Below are 21,900 nucleotides of genomic sequence, written 5' to 3'. Positions count from 1 at the left end.
TTTGCCAGCTCTTTGAAGAGCTATCCCAATATTACTCTGCTCTCAACCCAGCAAAATTCTCAGCTCTTTTGGCAAAATGATCTAATCTGCTTTCACCACTCTGCATTCAAATCAAATTCTCTCTATGCCAATGCCCAAGATTGCACTACTTAGATTTATGCACAGGAATGAAACTTGCCAATTCCTCTGGTCACCTGGCCCATGTGGCTGGCTGTCAGATTGTGACACTTTGGGCCCCTGTTCAAATAATTTGTTGAATTATAATCTTTATTTTACTCTACAAGCAAGTAAGTGGTTTGGTCTGCTGAAACTAGAGCATGGTTTCATGTGTACAATAGGCAAGGTGCTTTGTGCTTGGGTCATGCTGCTTGGTCAGAAGTCAGGCTCATTTGAAAATTGAAGAGAACTAGTTCTATCACACTGATCAGCAATGATTGGTACTTCAATATGTACAGAATGATCAAATGTCCTCAAATTTGGCAGTAACTAAGGATATAGATAGTCTGAGTGGGTGCAATCTGGTAGATGGAGTATAATGTTGGTAAATATGAGGTCATCCATTTTAGATAGGAACAGCAGCAAAATGGACTGTTTAAATGGTAAAAAATTGCAGCATGCTGCTGTGCAGAGGGACCTGGGTGTTCTTGTGCAAGAACAAGGAGTTGGTTTGCAGGTAATTAAGGCAAATGGAATTTTATCCTTCATTGCTAGAGGGATGGAGTTTAAAAACAGCAAGGTTATGTTGCAGCTGTATAAGGTGCTGGTGAGACCACACCTGGAGTACTGTGTACAGTCTTGGTCTCCTTACAAAAGGATATACTGGCACTGGAGGGGGTGCAGAGGAGATTCACGAAGTTGATTCTGGAGTTGAGGGTTGGCTCATGAGAAACTGAGTAGACTGGGGTAATACTCATTGGAAGTCAGAATAATGAGGGGAGATCTTATAGAAACATTAAGGGAATAGATAAGATAGAAGCAGGGAAGTTTCCACTGGCAGGTGAAGCTGGAACTAGGGGACATGGAACTTCATCCAAAGGGTTGTGAATCTGGAATTCCTGCCTAGTGAAGCAGTTGAGGCTACCTCATTGAATGTTTAAGGCAAGGATAGATAAATATTAGAACAGTAAAGGAATTAAAGGTTATGGTGAGCAGGTGGGTAAGTGGAGCTGAGTCCATAAAAAGATCAACCATGAGCTCATTGAACGGCAGAATGGGCTCAAGGGGCTGGATGACCTACTCCTGCTCCTCATTCTTTTGTTCAGATAGCAAGGTCTGGGCTTTAGAATGAGCTTCCAAGATGATCACTAAAGTTGCTTTCTTTGAACCAAATCAAATAAACCGAATGAAGGCCACTACAGAAACAAATGGATTACTTGCTTTTAGTTAGAACATCTTGCACAAACACATTTGCAAGTAGGGAGGAAATGATTTAACATTTAAATAGCAAAAAGCTAGAACAGAATCCATTGCAAATTGTAATCCTTTTCAGCTACTTCATGGAGATGGGCAAAAGTATAATTATGTGTTCAAGGAAGTGAAACTATTACTTACCCTGAATCTCCCAGGATGATAACTTTCAGCAAAACCTTCTTCCTAGACGTCATCTTTTAAAGCTGGAAGAAAAAAGAGATTTAGTTTAGACATTTATTCACAGGGGAGATGGAAATGTTCAGGGAGCTCACTACACCTGCCTGCAACTTCACACTACATGCGCCAAGTTGCAGGATCCCACCTTTACATCTTGAGTACAGGATGAATGGCCATGCAATGAGGAAACATTGGTGAATCACCATTGTGGTGCACCCTATGCCCTGCCTCCTTGCGATTGGTTCACTACTACATTGTAGGGCATTTGAGCAATATGGGGGGGGGGGGGGGGGGGGAAGCAAAACAAGCTGCATCCTTTCTACAAATGTACCCACTGCAACCCCAGTTAATTTTTCAGCAACACTGCATAATACACTAGTTAGTTTCACATTCAGCTGCCTGTCAGTTTCTTTTGCACACACTGACATAGCACTTGATTCTGGTCACTTTGGCAAATACAGCAAATGAAAGCCAGATCGAGTTTAAATAGATACCTGCAATCAAAATGATCAGATCAAGAGAAACCCATTTACTAATTTCCATTTTGAAGCCATGTCCAGCCTTATTTTGGCTTTCCCTCCAAAATTGACTGTTCCAAGAACAGTCATGTAATGGAACAAGTTAACCAGTAGCAGAGATGACTATTCAGACCACCATGCCCATTTGTATCCCATTAGCTGGTTAGGAACAAACTAGAAAATGAATACAAGAGTTCTGGAGGCAAAAGGAGAGACACAACCTTCCACTTAATCCTCCAATTCCAATCTACATCCCAACTGTCTCCCCAACATCAGCCAACATTAGGTTGGCTCATATACACAGCAGTAACCACAAAGATTGTTAACTATACATGGTGACATTTCTGAAGTTCTGCATTCTAGAAGGGGAACTTCAATAGATTTTTGCATTTCAAATAAGGCAAATACAATTGACATGAACAGATTAAAGTAGTAAATCACTCAGTTCAAGGTTGTCATTTTAGCTAAGGATGGGCAAATGCTGGCCTTGCTAGCCACACCATCCCACAAGAAAAGCTGACTTTAGCAGTGACTTGAACTTGTCCTCCATCAGCCTGAAAGGGGCAGGGCAATACTGGTGCCCAAGTCACCTCAGACTTGTTCATTAGCATTCCTTATTTCTCCTGAGAATGCTGCAAACACTTCCATGTAGCTACTGATACCTCAGGGGTGTAAATTAATGATTGCCAGTATTGTCATCTATATTGGATGCCATTTTATGAATTTACTGAGATTTGCATACTTCTTAAGGCAGAAGGGGTTTGCATGTTCTCCATGTGTCTGTGGGTTTCCTCCCACAGTCCAAAGATTTGCATGTTAAGTGGGTTGGCCATGCTAAATTGCCCCATAGTGCTCCAAGATGCAAGTTAGGAGGATTAGCAGGGAAGGGGGTGCACCTGGACAAGATGCTCAGAGTTTGTGCAGACTCAGGTCAAACAGCCTCCTCCTACACTGTAGTGAATGAGTCTAGGGGTATTGGGCAAATTGATATGCCTGGAAGCCCAAAATCAGACCCACAAATCATGCCATCAATACTAGCTTTAAAAAAAGTGGCTATGTTGCTGGCTTGCATATCCTCAATTACACCAGACCTCTCCTGGTAGCCAATAGTTCTGACTTTCAATGTTTTAGCAAGGTGGCATCCATTTTAATTTTCAGGACCAAGGTAAATGTATGAACAGCCACATCAGGACAGTGTCCATTTATGAAGTGCTCATGTGAACAATAATCAAATTTGGTTGCCAACATCAATGACCAAAACAAATGCAAGCACTGAAACAGTGACCATAAGCCATCTACACCAGCATCTTAAATTCTTAGCAGTGTTATAGAATAAATATGTACGAGATACTTTTGTTCAGTCACATGCTTACAGAAAGACCCATTCATCCAAACATGCACACTAGGCAGATTATGTAATAAAATTGAGATGAGCACCCTCCATTGAAACATTTAAAAATTAGCATTAGTTTTGCACCAGTTGTGTCCAAGGCACCAATTACATCCTTATAAAATGAAACTGAGATAGCTGTTTTCAGACTTGACCCAATACTGAAACAGGCTGACACTAATCCAAATTGGCCTGTAGAGGGTGTTTTGACAGTAAGAAACATGCTAGAAGACAAGTGCTACTACCAGAGCACTAGACAAGGAGACATTGCAGAAGTTTATAGGACCACAATTCATAATGGGAGTATACTACATGGCCCATTGAGCTGACTCTGCTGTTTATGATCATGGCTAAGTGAGCTTCAACTCCATTTTCCCCCATCATATATCATTTCTCTATTCTGATATCCCAGGGTACAGAAACAATTCACAACCACAAGCAAAGAAATTTCTCATCTCAGTCCTCAATGATCAGCCTGATCTGGAGACAGGGTCTGTTGTAAATTCCCTGATTAAGTGGAACAATCTCAAGCCCCTCCAGAATGTTGTACATTTAAACTAGATTGCAGCTTCAACTTAGTCAGTCCCCATTCATCTTAATGAAAGTAAATTCCAAGTACAGGGGGTAATAAGAATTCTGAAAGCTTCATATGCTTAGGAAAATCCTAAATTCAAAATTAATTTATTTCTGGAAAAGCAACAAAGCTGTCCTTGTGAAATCTAGGTACAAAGTTAAATTGGGAATTTCAGTTGAAAGATAGCTTTACATCTGAGGTTCATTGGACACTCCTGCACATTATTAAAAGCAGCTTTCTTACTATCAATCTTGTTCTGGATTAAGTTTCATATTACTGTTTGAGCCAGTTATGCTGTGGCATGCTCATTGAAATTAAATCTTTGTCTATAGAATCAATTACCCCAGATTTCACAAAAATAGCTTTCTAATAATTAGCATCAAGTGATTTGCCAATTTCCCACACATTGGACCTACCCATCACCTTTGATTCACCATCACCTCATTCACCTTCCTTCCAATATTCAATCGGAAAGCTTACCAACCATGATAATTTTGATATTGGAAAGGAAGGGAGCACGAGTATTTTGTCTCCATTAACACCCCACCATTGCCAACTATAAACATATTCATGTGTTAGCATCCACCTATTAAATCCATGAGATGCACCCCTTTCGACTATCAGATTTACAAGTGACCAAATGGAGAGAGTCTGAAAATACAACTATTTAATCCCAACACCAAATCTGTCAGTCAAGTTACTGAAGGTCTGCAAGACTTATTTTGGACTCCCATTTATTTTTTCTTGGTCAAAAGTGGTTACATTTCAATCCTGAAAAAAGGTAGGGAGTGGCATCAGGCAAGTTACTTTGACAGAAGTCAGGTGACAGGTCAAGTGTTGTAACAATTGTGATTCACTCAATTCCTGATCTGCATAGTTGGAGCCCAGAAAGTCAGAAGGATTCATACTTGCTATAAAGCTCAGAGTCCTACTTGAGGTTGCCTCAGGTTTGAGCAGCTCTGGTTTCTCCTCAACTACTGCCCAAGCCAAGAATAAAAATGTATCTTTGTTCTTTTATATAACCTATGACCCTGTAGCCAAAGTATTTGGTGTAGTAAGTCACAATGTAGGAAACAGCAGCCAATGTGCACAGCAAATTCCCACATGAGGAAATGACCAAATTACTTGAAATATATATTGACCAGAACTCCACTGCTATTTTAAATCCACCCAAGTAGGCAACTTCCCACAAAAGATGGCTCTCCCAATGCAAGAGTAATACCAGGTTACCCCATGTGTTGAAGGGCTTGAACCCATTACCTCCTGACCAAAAGTCAGAGCACTGAGCTGGTCAAACATGTTCATGGCCCAATATTCTGACTCCCATAATAATTCATAGAAACCCTACGTACAGAAAGAGGCCATTTGGCCCATCAAGTCTGCACCAACCACAATCCCACCCAGACCCTACTCCATATCCCTACACATTTCACCCACTAATCCCTATAACCTATGCATCTCAGGACACTAAGGGGCAATTTTAGCATGGCCAGTCAACCTAACCGGCACATCTTTGGTCTCATTCATTTTCCAGTGGCTGACAAACCAGTTCTCAACTGCATGGGAGGGTAAAATTCTAAACTTTCACATCTGGTGGCAAAATAGTCCCTGGGAGATCTTTTCCCAGGATGCTCCACCAGAAACGACCGTGACAGGACTCAAACCTGCAATTTTCTGATATCATTACTACAAACACCAAAGTCAGACACTTTACCCAAAAGGCCACACAGTCAGCTCTGAAAAGATGATTTTTGAAGTTCAACTTAACCTAGCCAAAGCTAAAGAAATGTTCATAGAGATCAGTGAACCAAAACATCTCCAGTAGACACTACCTGAACTGTTCCAGCAACCCCATTTGCCACATCTTCAGTATTCTGGGCACACTTAAATTTTCAGCATCCATAGTTAAAGACATCAGGTTTAATTACTTCACTAAAACAGCTGGGAAGACATGGGGAGTAGGAAGAGTTGATGCCAAGATTGCTGGAATTGTGGACATCAGGAGAGGGCAAGATTAGATTCTGCTGATCAGCAGAGTTAAACATCTAGTTAGCATTTCAGATCCAATTGTGAGCACCAATATTTAAGGTAGGATATCCAAAATTTGTGATAAACCAGCCTTAGAGGAGAATAAGCAGTTCTGACAGGTCACTGCATCCAAACCACTAGACAAGTGCACAGTGGTAATTATACTAGTTACATTAAAGAAAGTTAGACAAGCAGCATATCAAGGTGGGCTGCCAATAAACTACTACAAATGGATAGCTCATGAGCAATCTGCTTTTACATAGAAAAAAAGCAGAAAAATATTTGTGGCACTCAAGTTTAATTAAGTGTATTGCATGGGGTGGGGGAGGAAAGACAATAGTGCAGTGATAAGAGGCCCAGGCTCTCCAGATGCACCAATCAAATCTGATGAAATTCAAGTTAAATTAGTAATGGTTGAATTATAGTAAAAATCCAGCTGGGTTTACTAATACCCTTTAGGGAATGGAATCTCCATCCTTAACTGGTCTGGCCTACATTCAACTCCAGAGCTCTTGGCAACAAGGGCAATTAATGCTTGTCCTGCCTTCAACACCAACCTACCACTCAATTGACTGCTAGGGCCAACAGCCAATTCTACAGGTACAGTTCACTGTCAATAAGTGATAATCTAGAGAATGGTCATTTTACTGTAGTAATCCTGGAGAGGAGATAACAGCTCAAGACATGACAAGAATCAACTAATTAACTGGAGTTGAGAAAGTGACAGGTCAATAAAATGCTGGAAACACGCAAGAAAAAAATTACAGCACAGGAACAGGCCCTTCAGCCCTCCAAGCCTGCACTGACCATGCTGCCCGACTCAACTAAAACTCCCTACCCTTCCAGGGACCATATCCCTCCATTCCCATCCTATTCATATTTGTCAAGATGCCCCTTAAAGTCACTATTGTATCTGCTTCCACTACCTCCCCTGGCAGCAAGTTCCAGGCACCCACCACCCTCTTAAAAAAGTTTCATAATGCATTAGGAGTTGGTGCTAGTTTATAAAGATCCATGCAATAGGACACCATATTGTGCAGTGCGTGAAGGGTCAGCCAGGCTTGAAATGCTGGCTCTATTCTCTCTCCCAGATGCTGTCAGATCAGCTGAGCTTTTCCAACATTGTTTTTGTTTGATTCCAGAATCTGTAGTTTGCTTTATTGTGTGGAATAAAGTAGCCAAATTAGGAAAAGTAAATGCAATTGTGTCAGCATAGCAAGAGATTAGGAGGGGACCACAGGATCAGTGCAAAATGGACTTTCAACCTCGATTTATATAGCACTGCTTAACATAATACTCAAAGTATGACAAGATTAGGAAAATGATCAGAATCCCAAAGAAAGAGTTAGATTAAAAGGACAAAGTTTGAGATCTAGAGCTTAAGGCCTTTACAGCTGAAGACAGCCAATGGTAGAGCAATGCAAAACTAGGAATTTGCAAGAGGCAAGAATAGAGGTATGCAGATATGAGGGTTGTGGGACTGGAGAAGATTACAAAGGATAGGGAAGACAGTGTAGCAGTGTTACTGGAATTGTAATCCAGAAAACAAGGCCATTTCTCTTTTCAAATGCATTCTTGGGACATGGGCATCAATGGCTGGGCCAGCATTTATTGCCTATCCTTACTTGCCCTCAAGTGGTTCAAAAGAGCAGTCTTTTGAACCACTGCAATCCACGGTGTATGTACATACCCAGTGCTGGAGGAGAGTGTGTTCCCACAATTTTGACCCACAAGGTGGACATGGGTTCAAATCACACCATAGGAGCTCGTGAAATTTGAATTCAAATCCAGTCTAATTGCAACTGAAATGATCATCCATCTGGTTCATTAATCTCCTTTACAGAAGGAAATTTACACAGGATTTCAGATCCAGTGTGGTTGATTTTTAACTGCCCTCTGAAGTGGCCTAGCAAGCCACTCAGTTCAGGGGCAATTGGGAATGGGCAACAAACACTTACCTTGCCAGCAATACCCAGATCCTATGAAAGAACAAATTATAGGACTAAAGTTAGGGTGAAAGACAGGTAACTGAACAGGAATGGTAAATGCAGCCAATAGATCATTCTCTGGCTATCAGACAACAGCAAAGAGAAGCATGAATGATGGTCAACCACATCCAGAGCTGCAGGTCAAAAAAGATAGTAGTGTCAGTCACAAATATGATGACAGTGATAAGGACCTTCAGTACTGTGGTCTGAGACAAGTCAGCACCAAAGAGAAAGTTGCTAGCTGTTTCTATTGCTATCTCTAGTTTCAAATTCAGTTTCTCTGAAGGAAGTTGTGATCAGCAGGTCACACCATTGGTTGTTTGGACTCGTGCTTGAGAAATTACTTATGTAATTTAGTCGGATTAGAATCCCTACAGTGCAGAAAGAGGCCATTCAGCCCATTGAGTCTGCAGCAAACAATCCCACCCAGGCTCTATTCCTGTAACCCCACATATTACCCTGCTAATCCCTTGACACTAGGGTCAATTTAACATGGCCAATCAACCTAACCCACACATCTTTGGACAGTGGAAGGAAACGAACACCTGGAGGAAACCCACAAGCATAGGGAGAATCTGCAAACTCCAGTGACCCGAGGCTGGAATTGAACCTGGATCCCTGGTGCTGTGAGGCAATAGTGCTAACCACTGCCACCCCACTTGCAGGAACCAATTTTATCCAGCTAGTGACCCCTGTTTGAGAGAAATCACAATTTACCAATTTGTCACTTGCATTGGTTAACAGCCTCAAGACACTTTATAGCTTGGGTCAGATTCAGAGCATTCAACAGACAGACATTACAAACCAGGAAGGACTAGAGGGATCCAAATGATAAATTGCAAGGAGGTAGGCAAGAATAAGATGCAAGTGTGCCCAGCACAAGCTGGTGCATATAACCAGAGATCAGTGAAGGGTAGAGTCTACAGGTGACAGGTTTCCACTGCAGTGGGTAGAGGTGGCTGCAATGACACATCTTAGCAAACCAAGAACAGGGTGAAATATTGCAGATTAGAAAACTGGTCAGGAGGAAACATTCTCCATTTCCTCAGTGAAGCTTAAGCCTCAAAGGCTTTGTTACCCAACCAAGTCCATGCTTACTTTACACAATGATGGAAATGCCGGCGTTGGACTTTACACAATGACAACATTACTATTTTAACCAGAGTTGAAGGCAACCTGCTTGCAGATTTATTAAAATATTAATTGTGGCAAGCAACAAGCTGGCACTTGCAATGCCTGAGAAACACCAACTGACTACAATTACTTACAATGGGATACACTAATAGTACTGCCCCTCCCAAGTAATTAAGCATCTAACCATCTTCATTTCATTGGTGTGAACTTGGGTATTGTATTTAACTGTTCAATCCCAAATGATTTTTGGAGACAATTCAGAATCTCCATTCATAAAGCAGACTGCTCCCCCCTCCCCCACTGAATAATCCTGCAAATGTCTCCTTTATCAAGTATATATACCCAATTAATTCTTACAGGATAGAATATGCTTCTAACACCCTTTCAGGGATTGCTCATCAGCTCAAAAGTCATTCCTCAAGGTGAACTGAAGCTTCCTTTCTCTCCACAGGACTGACATCCCCAACTCCATGCCATTCTGGTAAATATACCATGGACTAATTTTCCTGTGCTATCCAGAATTGGACAATGCTGAGTCAAACTAGTGATTTATAAACTACTAGCAAACTTCCTTGATTTTAGTCATTTGAAACCATTTCTAAAATAATGGACTGTCAGAATTTGTCCTGCAACCCTTGCATTCTGCATCCCAAAATGAACCACTCCTTACAGGCACATACAAGAGCCTTTACCCACTGATAATTTCATACATTAAATACAAAAAAGAGTCTATTTAAACAGAGGTGAAACTTCTCTCCAACAAAAAAGGAGAATTCAGGGTTAATTAGAAGCCACATACAATACTCTAGCCAGAACTGTTTAACCTCATGTTCTGTTAAGGGTGCACATTTGGGTTGTCATGAATAGAACATGCTAACAAACAACAAAACACCAAGTTATTTCATATTAACAGCAGCCAGAGACCAGCTGATGTCCTGTATAGTTTGGGTTCTGCTCAAGTTCAGGAGAGCAGCTGAATGTCCTTCAAATTGGGCCGGAGGGCCTTTTCCACATTGTATGACTTAATACTAACTCACAGCAATACCAGACTTGAAAACAAAATCTAGGGATATGTCTGTACTTACTGCAGATGATCTAAAACAGCTTTAATGTAGGGTTCTCAATTCCTGTACCACTACTAAAATGCAGAAGCATTATATTGGTGGTGCCTGTGCAAGCACCATTTCAGACTCAACATAATTCCCTATATATTGGTATTGGGAAAAAAATTCCCAATACAAATATATAGGGAATCTGGTCAAAATTAAAAGATGCGCATTAGTTTTGACATCTGGGCACATCAGTGCCAAACAAACAAGTTCCTGCAATAAAAATTCACAGATAGGACAGATCCTTCTGAAGGTCCCAACATTTAGAAATTTAAGACTGTCAGTACATATTTTTGAATAGAGAATCTCATGTGATGTTAGTGTATACTAATGGCAGGTCCTCACATTGCAGGAACTCAAGCAGGAAATGCAAGGGAGATTAGCACAGGAAAGAACCATTGGAAATCTCAAAATGCGATACCTCAGTTCCTGGAGTGGAAGGAAAATGGTACTTGTGGAACTGGAGCCAGGAAATAAACAGGATAAACAGAAGTGGGGGATTCTGCTTTGTTTAGATGCACAGGTATGTTTTGTGGTAACACCATGCTACCTGGGTTTTGAACACATGGGAGGCATTTGCAACTAATTGCCAATTACTGATCCAGCAAGTCCAATAAACCTGCCTACTGGAACACAAACAGTTCTCATTTCACAATGCCTTATGATCATGGTGTTCCTATTGGCTTCAAACGATACCTTAGTATCAACAATGTTAAGGAATTTAAAATTTCTCTGCTCTTCCCAAGTGCTATTAAATTTGTTTGAGACTCAGGCAGGGCCCCAGTTTAGCATCACATCAAAAAAGACAACCCCAGCACCCATGTCAGCTGGATTATGTACAAGTTTCTGGGCTGACATATGAACCACAAACTTGTGGACTACATCGCCAAATGTACTACCACAAGTCAAAGCTGAGGGGATGAGGGGAAACAAGACACTCCACTTTGTGAAACAAAATCAGGAATAAACCCAAAGTGGAGTCACGAGGAGAATTAGCTATCAAGTACCTTGCTGAAGAGTACAAGGCAAGCCACCACCAGAGTCCGAATTCCATGTGAAAACATCATTGTACTTCTAATTCAATTATTCAGAAGAGGTGCAGCCCATTCCTGAATTAAGTGACATGGAGCCCCTGCCAGTCCATCTACAACAGCTTGTGGGAACAAAAGACAACTTGTCAGCAAAACTACTTCTGAAGTGGTTTTATCAGCTGGCTTGGCCCTGGATGTTTCAATCCTCTGCAAAATTGCCATCCCTACCCTCCTGACAGGCAGTGATCAAGGGGAACACAAGTACCCAGGACCCATTAACCTGTTGCAACACCTCTACTAGGAATTTTATAGAAGTCTATAAAATAACGTGGGTCATAGAACAGCTTGATCGTCTATCTTTTCCCAAAGGTAGGAGAGTCTAAAACTAGAGGGCATAGGTTTAAGGAGAGGGGAAGATACAAAAGGGTCCAGAGGGGCAATTCTTTGAGTGTGTGTCTGGAACAAACTGCCAGAGGTAGTAGTAGAAACAGGTACAATTTTATCTTTTAAAAAGCATTTAGACAGTTACATGGATATAGGAGGGATATGGGCCAAGAGTGGACAATTGGGACTAGCTTAAGGGTTAAAAAGGGGCAGCATGGATAAGTGGGACTGAAGGGCCCGTTTCCATGCAATAAACCTCTGACTCTGTAAAGATCCATTAACACATTCAGCTGAATCACACTGGGTACGTGTCACAAATTACTGACACCAGTACTCAAAGGCACTTACAGAGCACTCAATTCTCACCTACAGCTGCTCCCACCGCCATATTTCATATCACTGGAATCCCAATGACATCATGCCATTGTAAATTGCTGGCAAATTTGCCATCAAGTTTCAGCATTCCACCCTCAAATCAATACTTTGAAAAATCCTCAAGAGCACAAGCCAGAATTATTTTCACAGCAAAATAAAAGAGTTGCCATTCAAGCCTGTTGTCAGTTAATATCATGGCTGACCATCTACAACACCTTGGAGGTAGAAAATTTCCAAGATTCACAATTGAAGACTGAAATTTATGTATTATCAACCCCTTTCCAATGTAATCCCCAGTTCTAGACACAGGGAAACAACCTCATGGAATTTGTCCAGAAAGAAAGTAATTTCATTAAAACTCTGGAAGGGATAGCACTATTCTACTCCATGTCTCATGGAATAGTTCAGGAGGACTGAGTAAAGTGATAACCCAAACATGAACAGCTGTGCCTTTTACATCCAATACTAACAAAATATCTACACAAAAAACTAAAATATTTTAAACAATTAAAAACAAGCTGTCAGGAAAGCAGCCATGTGACTGGCTCACTAGTCTGTAGTATTAGTCATGCCCCAAAGCAAACAATCCTACCACAGAAATACCCTTGGCAACATATATGAACTGGGCTTGGACACTGGATTCAGAGTGTAATGTTAAGTCATGTGTTTATCAGCTGCAAGGATCACAAGGAGCAGGTTTCAGACTCCCAGCACCACAATCTTATTTACACAGAACCACCTCCAATTGGACAAATGCTGTAACATGAAACCCAGCTAGCCACAAAGTAGGTCCCAGTTGGTTCATTCAACTGTTCATCATCCAGCCTAGATACAAAGCCAGTCAACATCCAGTAAACAGAAGTCACAAAAGGTAATGGCACATTCAAATGCACAATGTGACAGTAAATAATGAAACTGGGGTGCAGTGTCACAAGAGGCACACCCCAAAACCTGGCATTTTGACAAGCAAAATTTCACTTTTGCACCCAGAAAAAGCTTCCTGAACAAGGCTTAAAAAAACAACAAAGACTGAACAACACCAGCCAAATGAGAGTTGTGTTTTTAGCATAAACACGGAAATAAAGGGCTTGCAAAAGGCATTAAAAACAAAGCCCACTCCACAAAATTGAGCTTAGTCACCCTGAAGCCGAGATACACTTGGGGCAGTTTAAAAGTTACCACTGGGTCCACAGATACATTGACCTGTCAACAGCTCAGATCAAACATTCTATGCTTGCCAGAAAGGGGAAGAAAAAGCTTCATCAAGTAGCAAGATTATAAAACTACACAAGCTCTCGAAAAAGAGATTATACACGTCACATGAAGTGAAATCATGCTTCAAATCTGAATGCTTTGGGAATACAAACGTGGTAGAGATTTAAAACTATATTGGGTAAAAAAAAAGTTGGCAGCAAACGCAGCGTGTAGAGCAGGTTATTGGCTAATGTTTGACTTTTTGTTTTGCTGAACGATTGTTAAAGAGGGAGAGAGCTCCCCACCCGCACGGGAAGCTGATGAATATTTGATACAGGACAGATGCTGCTGCTGCAGGGCCCGCGAGCCACAGCTCCGGTCACTCACAGGGCACGGTTACTAGGGGCCCGGGGGCGGTTGCCAGGGACCCCGGACCGCTCTCGCCGGCGCGAGCGCAGCCGTTGGGCAGGCCTCGAGCCTCCCGCTGGGCCCGGCTCCCAGAGGCCGCATTCCCCTCCCTCCTCCGGGCGGGAGCGCCTCCTCGATCCCTGTGGGAAGCCCTACCGGGACTGACCTGAAGCGGGTGGGCTGACTGTGCTCTCTCTAAGCCGGGGCCGCTCTCTCCGATCCTCGCCGCCTTCCCTGTCGAAAGCCACTGCTCCCAGTCGCCACTTATCAGCCGGAGGGTGCGTCACCACGTCTGACGTCACCGCGCCGCCCCGCCCCCTCACTTGTCTTCCGGGGTTGGCCGCCGGGTCCTAGCGCCCGCTGCGCTCCTTGGATGGGAGTCAGAGTGAATCGGGTTGCCAACCCTCCAGGATTGGCCTGGAGTCCCGAGGAATCTTCAGGACACAGCCATTCTGGAGAAATATCGTCCGGATATAATTAACTATTGTTTCTTTGTGTCATTTTTGAAAAGTATTTCCCTGTACCTTTTTGTATTCGTGGGACATGGGTGTCGCTGGCTGGCCAGCATTTATTTCCCATCCCTAGTTGCCCTTGAGAAGGTGGTGGTGAGCTGCCTTCTTGAATCGCTGCAGACCATGTTCTGTGGGTTGACCCACAATGCCGTTGGGGAGGGAATTCCAGGATCTTGACCCAGTGACTGCGAAGGAACGGCTATATTTTGCCAAGTCAGAACAGTGAGTGACTTGAGAGGAACTTGCAGGTGGTGGTGTTCCCATTTATCTGCTGCCCTTGTCCTTCCAAATGGAATTAGTCATGGGTTTGGAAGGTGCTGTCTAAGGATCCTTGGTGAATTGCTGCAGTACATCTTGTAGATAGTACACACTGCTGCTACTGAGCATCGGTGGTGGTGGGAGTGGATGTTTGTGGATCTGGTGCCAATCAAGTGGGCTTCTTTGTCCTGGATGGTGTTGAGCTTCTTGAGTGTTGTTGGAGTTGCAGCCATCCAGGCAAGTGGGGAGTATTTCATCACACTCCTGACTTGTGCCTGGTGGATAGGCTTTGGGGAGTCAGGAGGTGAGTTACTCCCTGCAGTGTTCTAGCCTCTGACTTGCTCTTGTAGCCACTGTGTTTATGTGGTGAGTTTGAGTTTTTCAGTTGAGTTTCTGGTCAATGGTAACTGCAAGGGTGTCGACAGTGGGGGATCCCAATGGTAACACCATTGAATGTCAAGGGGCAGTGGTTACAGTGCCTCTTATTGGTGATGGCCATTGCCTGGCATTTGTGTGGCATGAATGTGACTTGCCACTTGTCAGCCCAAGCCTGGATATTGTCCAGATCTTGTTGTATTTGGACATGGACTGCTTCAGTATCTGAGGAGTTGTGAATGGTGCTGAACATTGTGCAATCATCACAAACATCCCCACTTCTGACCTTATGACGGATGGGAAGTCATTGATGAAGCAGCTGATGATTGTTGGGCCTAGGACACTCCCCTGAGGGACTCCTGCAGTGATGGCCTGGAGCTGAGGTGACTGATCCTCCACAACCACAACCATCTTCCGATGTACCAGGTATGACTACAACCAGCGGAGAGTTTGCCCCCGATACCCATTGATTCCAGTTTCGCTCGGGCTCCTTGATGCCACACTCGGTCGAATGCGGCTGTGATGTCAAGGGCTGTCACTCTCACCTCACTTCTGGAATTCAGCTCTTTTGTCCATGTGTAAACCAAGGCTGTAATGAGGTCAGGAGCTGAGTGACCCTGGCGAAACCCAAACTGGGCGTCACTGAGCAGGTTATTGCTGAGCAGGTGCTGCTTGATAGCGCTGTTGATGACCCCTTCCATCACTTTACTGATGATCAAGGGTAGACTGATTGGGCGGTAATTGGCCGGGTTGGATTTGTCCTGCTTTTGTGTACAGGACATACCTGGGCAATTTTCCACATTGTTGGATAGATGCCAGTGTGGCTCTTCCAGTAGAGTTACAGACTCCGCACAGAAGTGACCCAAGCTGGGAATCGAACCCGGGTCCCTGGTGCTGTGAGGCAGCAGTGCTAACCACTGTGCCACCGTGCCGCAGGGGCACCACAGCAGTACCCAACACAAACACCTTCCCTGAAAGAGACTCATTGAATCAACCTTCCAACAACAACAACTTACATTTTCATAACACCTTCAATGTAGTTAGGAAATGTACAAAATTGACAGGAAGGAAAAGACGAAAGATCAAGTCCATTGTACTAGTGTTTATCACCTATGTAGGAAAAGTAGGAATTGCTTGTCATGTTATTACGATGATATAATACCTTTGGCTTATTTACTGTGCAAAAAACAAGGCACCAAATCAATTGTAAGGGATTGAGTAAACATGTTGTGGGTTCATTTATTAAGACGAGGTACAGGTATAAAGACCAGTTACAGTATAAAGCTTGAAGACATCAGAGCTGTGCGTGTGCGCTCTGCTCAAAGCAAAAGTGAAATCAAAACTTGACACATTTCCCTTTGAGTGATGTCATGCCGCTATCCTTTAAAGGCATATTACTACAGCACCCCCTGTCTTTTGAAAGCTACTTTATTCCATGCTAAAGAGGTATAACTATTTACACAATACATGTTAGTGTTTAGTTGTGTTTACTATTACATAAATGTATCAGACTGATGAATCTACAAGTGTGTAAAACGTAGAGGTCATCTGCTGGTACACCCAGACCTTGTTATGGTTACCTTGCAATGATGGAATCATCTTCAGAGTCATAGAAATCGACAGCATGAAAGGAGGTTCTTCAGCCCATCAACACATGCTGCCCACCAAAGAGCAAAGAAAGACCTGCATTCTTACAGCACTTTTCACAACACCAGATGTCTCAAAGCCTCTTTTTGAAGTGTAGTCACTTTGTCATGGGAAACCAGCCTTCCATCCTAAAGTCACTTTCCGCTTTGGGTGCAGAATTGCAAAGTAATTGTTCACATTGAACTGTGGGATTGTCATCCCAGGATGTTGTTCCTGGTTGCACTGGGAATTTTGTCCTCAATACAGTAGGACTTTGCAATGGTTGAGGAGCTGGAATGGGTCTGATTTGTCTTCAGTTACATCTCACCGTGGCTCCTTTGTATGTAATGATTTCATCAAATCCCTGCCACCTCAGCTAGTTGCTATGTACCTTCTGTGGGATTCTGGATGCAAACTGGTTGTCCCTATCTTAAACTTTGAAATTCTGCACCCAAAGCGGAAAGTGACTTTAGGATGGATGGCTGGTTTCTCATGACAAAGTGACTGCACTTCAAAAAGAGGTTTTGAGACATTTGGTGGTTGTGAAAGGCACGGTAAAAATGCAGGTCTTTCTTTTCTCCTTAGAGACCAGCATGGTGTTGATGGGCTGAAGAACCTCCTTTCATGCTGTAAATTTCTATGACTCTGAAGATGATTCCATCACTGCAGCTACAAGTAACCAACTGTTGAATGGAATAATGAGGTGTAACCAATCACAAACAAACCAGTGGGAAATAAACTGCAGCCTGAGTGAGATTCAGCCAGAGTGAGGGTATCGGAAATTTGGAGCTGAGTGGGAATTTGGTGCTGAGGGGAAAGAGGAGCTCATCTTCGGGAGGACTGGAGAGGGGGACCTGCGAGGGAGCCTCGAGGGCAAGTAAGAGATAGAAAGAAATCGAACCGTGATGTAACAGCCATCAGGTAAGTGATTGGCTGGTCAGAGAGTCATAGAGGCTTACAACATTGGCCCAAATTGTCCATGCCATCCAGTTTTTACCACTAAGCTAGTCCCAATTGCCCGCGTTTGGCCCATATCCCTCTATACCCATCTTACCCATGCAACTGTCTAAATGCTTCTTAAAAGACAAAATTGTACCCGCCTCTACTACTACCTCTGGCAGCTCGTTCCAGACACTCACCACCCTCTGTGTGAAAAAATTGCCCCTCTGGACCCTTTGGTATCTCTCGCCTCTCACTTTAAACCTGTGCCCTCTGGTTTTAGACTCCCCTACCTTTGGGAAAAGATGTCGACTATCTACCTTATCTATGCCCCTCATTATTTTATAGACCTCTATAAGATCACCCCTCAGCCTTCTACACACCAGGGAAAAAAGTCCCTGTCTATCCAGCCTCTCCTTATAACTCAAACTATCAAGTCCCGGTAGCATCCTAGTAAATCTTTTCTGCATTCTTTCTAGTTTAATAATATCCTTTCTATAATAGGGTGACCAGAACTGTATACAGTATTCTAAGTGTGGTCTTACCAATGTCTTGTATAACTTCAACAAGACATCCAAACTGCTGTATTCAATGTTCTGACCAATGAAACCAAGCATGCCGAATGCCTTCTTCACCACCCTGTCCACCTGTGACTCCACTTTCAAGGAGCTATGAACTTGTACCCCTAGATCTCTTTGTTCTATAACTCTCCCCAACACCCTGCCATTAACTGAGTAAGTCCTGCCCCGAATCGATCTATCAAAATGCATCACCTCACATTTATCTAAATTAAATTCCATCTGGTATTTGTCAGCCCACTGGCCCAATTGATCAAGATGCCGTTGCAATCCGAGATAACCTTCCTCACTGTCCATTATGCCAGCAATCCTGGTGGTGACTGGTAAGTAGTTTTTCTTTTCTTTTTTATCTTTTTTTCTCTTGGCATTGTAGTTGTTGTTGCAAGTTAACTTAAGGCTAAGTCATGGGAGGAGATCCCACACCCGTGGCATGCTCCTCTTGTGCGATGTGGGAATTCAGGGACCCTTCCCTGAAAAGGAAAAGCTATAGTTCGAGTACTTTAGAGTACTTTAGTAGTACTTTAGAGTACTTTAGTACTTTAGAGGGGTCAGTTTTTGTCCAATGTGTGCAGGAAGGCTTCCTGACACAGTATGTAGATAGGCCAACAAGAGGCAAGGCCACATTGGATTTGGTACTGGGTAATGAACCAGACCAGGTGTTAGATTTGGAGGTAGGTGAGCACTTTGGTGATAGCGACCACAATTCAATTACGTTTACCTTAGCAATGGAAAGGGATAGGTATATACCAAAGGGCAAGAGTTATAGCTGGGGGAAAGGAAATTATGATGCGATTAGGCGAGATTTAGGTGGCATAGGTTGGGGAAGGAAACTGCAGGGGATGGGCACAATTGTAATGTGGAGCTTGTTCAAGGAACAGCTACTACGCGTCCTCGATAAATATGTACCTGTCAGGCAGGGAGGGAGCAGTCGTGTGAGGGAACCGTGGTTCACTAAAGAGGTTGAATCTCTTGTGAAGAGGAAGAAGGAGACTTATGTTAAGATGAGACGTGAAGGCTCAGTTAGGGCACTTGAGAGTTACAAGTTAGCCAGGAAGGACCTAAAGAAAGAGTTAAGAAGAGCCAGGAGGGGACATGAGAAGTCTTTGGAGGGTAGGATCAAGGAAAACCCTAAAGCTTTCTGTAGGTATGTCAGGAGTAAAAGAATGACTAGGGTAAGATTAGGGCCAGTCAAGGACAGTAGTGGGAAGTTGTGCGTGGAGTCTGAAGAGATAGGAGAGGCACTAAATGAATATTTTTCGTCGGTATTCACACTGGAGAGGGACAGTGTTGTCGAGGGGAGTACTGAGATGCAGGCTGTTGGACTGGATGGGATTGAGGTTCATAAGGAAGAGGTGTTAGCAATTCTGGAAAGGGTAAAAACGGATAAGTCCCCTGGGCCGGATGGGATTTATCCTAGGATTCTCTGGGAGGCTAGAGAGGAGATTGCAGAGCCTTTGATTTTGATCTTTGTCTCGTCATTGTCTACAGGAACAGTGCCAGAATACTGGAGGATAGCAAATGTTGTCCCCTTGTTCAAGAAGGGGAGTAGGGACAACCCTGGTAATTATAGACCGGTGAGCCTTACTTCAGTTGTGGGCAAAGTTTTGGAAAGGATTATAAGAGATAGGATTTATAATCATCTAGAAAGGAATAATTTGATTAGGGATAGTCAACATGGTTTTGTGAAGGGTAGGTCGTGCCTCACAAACCTTATTGAGTTCTTTGAGAAGGTGACCGAAAAGGTGGATGAGGGTAAAGCGGTTGATGTGGTGTATATGGATTTCAGCAAAGCGTTTGATAAGGTTCCCCATGGTAAGCTATTGCAGAAAATACGGACACATGGGATTGAGGGTGATTTAGTGGTTTGGATTAAGAATTGGCTAGCTGTAAGAAAACAGAGGGTGGTGGTTGATGGGAAATATTCATCCTGGAGTTCAGTTACTCGTGGTGTACCACAAGGATCTGTTTTGGGGCCACTGCTGTTTGTCATTTTTATTAATGACCTGGATGAGGGCGTAGAAGGATGGATTAGTAAATTTGCGGATGACACTAAAGTCGGTGGAGTTGTAGACAGTGCGGAGGGAAGTGGCAGGTTACAGAGGGACATAGATAAGCTGCAGAGCCGGGCTGAGAGGTGGCAAATGGAGTTTAATGCGGAAAAGTGCGAGGTGATTCACTTTGGAAGGAGTAACAGGAATACAGAGTACTGGGCTAATAGTAAGATACTTGGTAGCGTGGATGAACAGAGGGATCTGGGTGTCCATGTGCACAGATCCCTGAAAGTTGGCACCCAGGTTGATAGGGTTGTTAAGAAGGCATACGGTGTGTTAGCTTTTATTGGTAGAGGGATTGAGTTTCGGAGCCAGGAGGTCATGTTGCAGCTGTACAAAACTCTGGTGCGGCCGCACTTGGAGTATTGCGTACTGTTCTGGTTGCCGCATTATAGGAAAGATGTGGAAGTGTTGGAAAGGGTGCAGAGGAGATTTACCAGGATGTTGCTTGGTATGGTGGGAAGATCGTATGAGGAAAGGCTGAGGGGCTTGAGGTTGTTTTCGTTAGAGAGAAGAAGGTTAAGAGGTGACTTAATAGAGGCATACAAGATGATCAGAGGATTAGATAGGGTGGATAGTGAAAGCCTTTTTCCTCGGATGGTGATGGCTAACACGAGGGGACATAACTTTAAATTGTATGGTGAGAGATATAGGACAGATGTTAGAGGTAGGTTCTTTACTCAGAGAGTAGTAAGGGAGTGGAATGCCCTGCCTGCAGCAGTAGTGGACTCGTCAACATTAAGAGCATTCAAATGGTTATTGGATAAACATATGGATGATATTGGAATAGTGTAGATTAGAGGGGCTTTAGATTGGTTTCACTGGTCAGCACAACATCGAAGGCCGAAGGGCCTGTACTGCGCTGTAATGTTCTATGTTCTATGTTCCAGTGTCCCCGGCTCCTTCACGTGCAAGAAGTGCGTCCAACTGCAGCTCCTGTTAGATCGCTTGATGCTTCTGGAGCTGTGGATGGATTCACTTTGGAGCATCCACGATGCTGAGGAAGTCATGGATAGCATGTTCAGTGAGTTGGTCACACAGCAGATAAAAATTACTGAGGAGATAGGGAATGGATGACCACCATACAGAGGAAGAGTAAGAAGGCAGTACAGAGTGGTCATCTCCCCCCACTCTTGGACTGAAGAGTGTTTCTTGAGGCAATATGTAGATAGTCGAACCAGATTCTGGGAAACGAGCTCGGACAGGTGATTGATGTCTCAGTGGGGGACCATTTTGGGAAGTGATCATAATTCTATAAGTTTCAAGATACTTGTAGAAAAGGATAGAAGTAGTGCCAGAGTGAAAGTACTAAACTGGGGGAAGGCTAGCTACGACAGTATTAGGCAGGAGCTAGGGAATATAGACTGGGGGCGGCTATTTGGAGTCTTTTAAAAGTCAGTTGTTAACAATTCAGGACCAGTATAGAAACATAGAAAAACTGCAGCACAAACAGGCCCTTCGGCCCACAAGTTGTGCTGAACACATCCCTACCTTCTAGACCTACCTATAACCCTCCATCCTATTAAGTCCCATATACTCATCCAGGAGTCTCTTAAAAGACCCTATTGAGTTCGCCTCCACCACCACTGACGGCAGCCGATTCCACTCGCCCACCACCTTCTGTGTGAAAAACTTACCCCTAACATCTCCCCTGTACCTACCCCCCAGCACCTTAAACCTGTCTCCTCTCGTAGCAGAAATTTCCACTCTGGGAAAAAGCCTCTGAGAGTCCACCCGATCTATGCCTCTCAACATCTTATACACCTCTACTAGGTCTCCTCTCATCCTTTGTCTCTCCAAGGAGAAAAAACCGAGCTCCCTCAGCCTATCCTCATAAGGCA

At 43.4% G+C, this 21,900-nt stretch overlaps 1 protein-coding gene across 1 annotated transcript in view; it reads right to left on the bottom strand.

Moving 5' to 3' along the window:
- rab7a (RAB7a, member RAS oncogene family) overlaps positions 1 to 14,049 on the bottom strand; it is a 31,462-nt gene extending 17,413 nt beyond the window's left edge. The window contains exons 1-2 of the mRNA XM_078209996.1: positions 13,887 to 14,049; positions 1,552 to 1,613 (exon numbers count right to left, since the gene is read on the bottom strand). Of these exons, the coding sequence (XP_078066122.1) occupies positions 1,552 to 1,604 (53 nt within the window). The 5' untranslated portion in view covers positions 1,605 to 1,613; positions 13,887 to 14,049. The remainder of the gene's footprint in view (positions 1 to 1,551; positions 1,614 to 13,886) is intronic.
- Between the last annotated feature and the right edge of the window lie 7,851 nt (positions 14,050 to 21,900).

Source organism: Mustelus asterias, chromosome 3 (assembly GCF_964213995.1).
Source record: "Mustelus asterias chromosome 3, sMusAst1.hap1.1, whole genome shotgun sequence".
Classification (NCBI taxonomy): domain Eukaryota; kingdom Metazoa; phylum Chordata; class Chondrichthyes; order Carcharhiniformes; family Triakidae; genus Mustelus; species Mustelus asterias.
The sequence above is the reverse complement of the archived record's forward strand: the minus strand, read 5'-3'. Positions and strand labels throughout refer to the sequence as shown.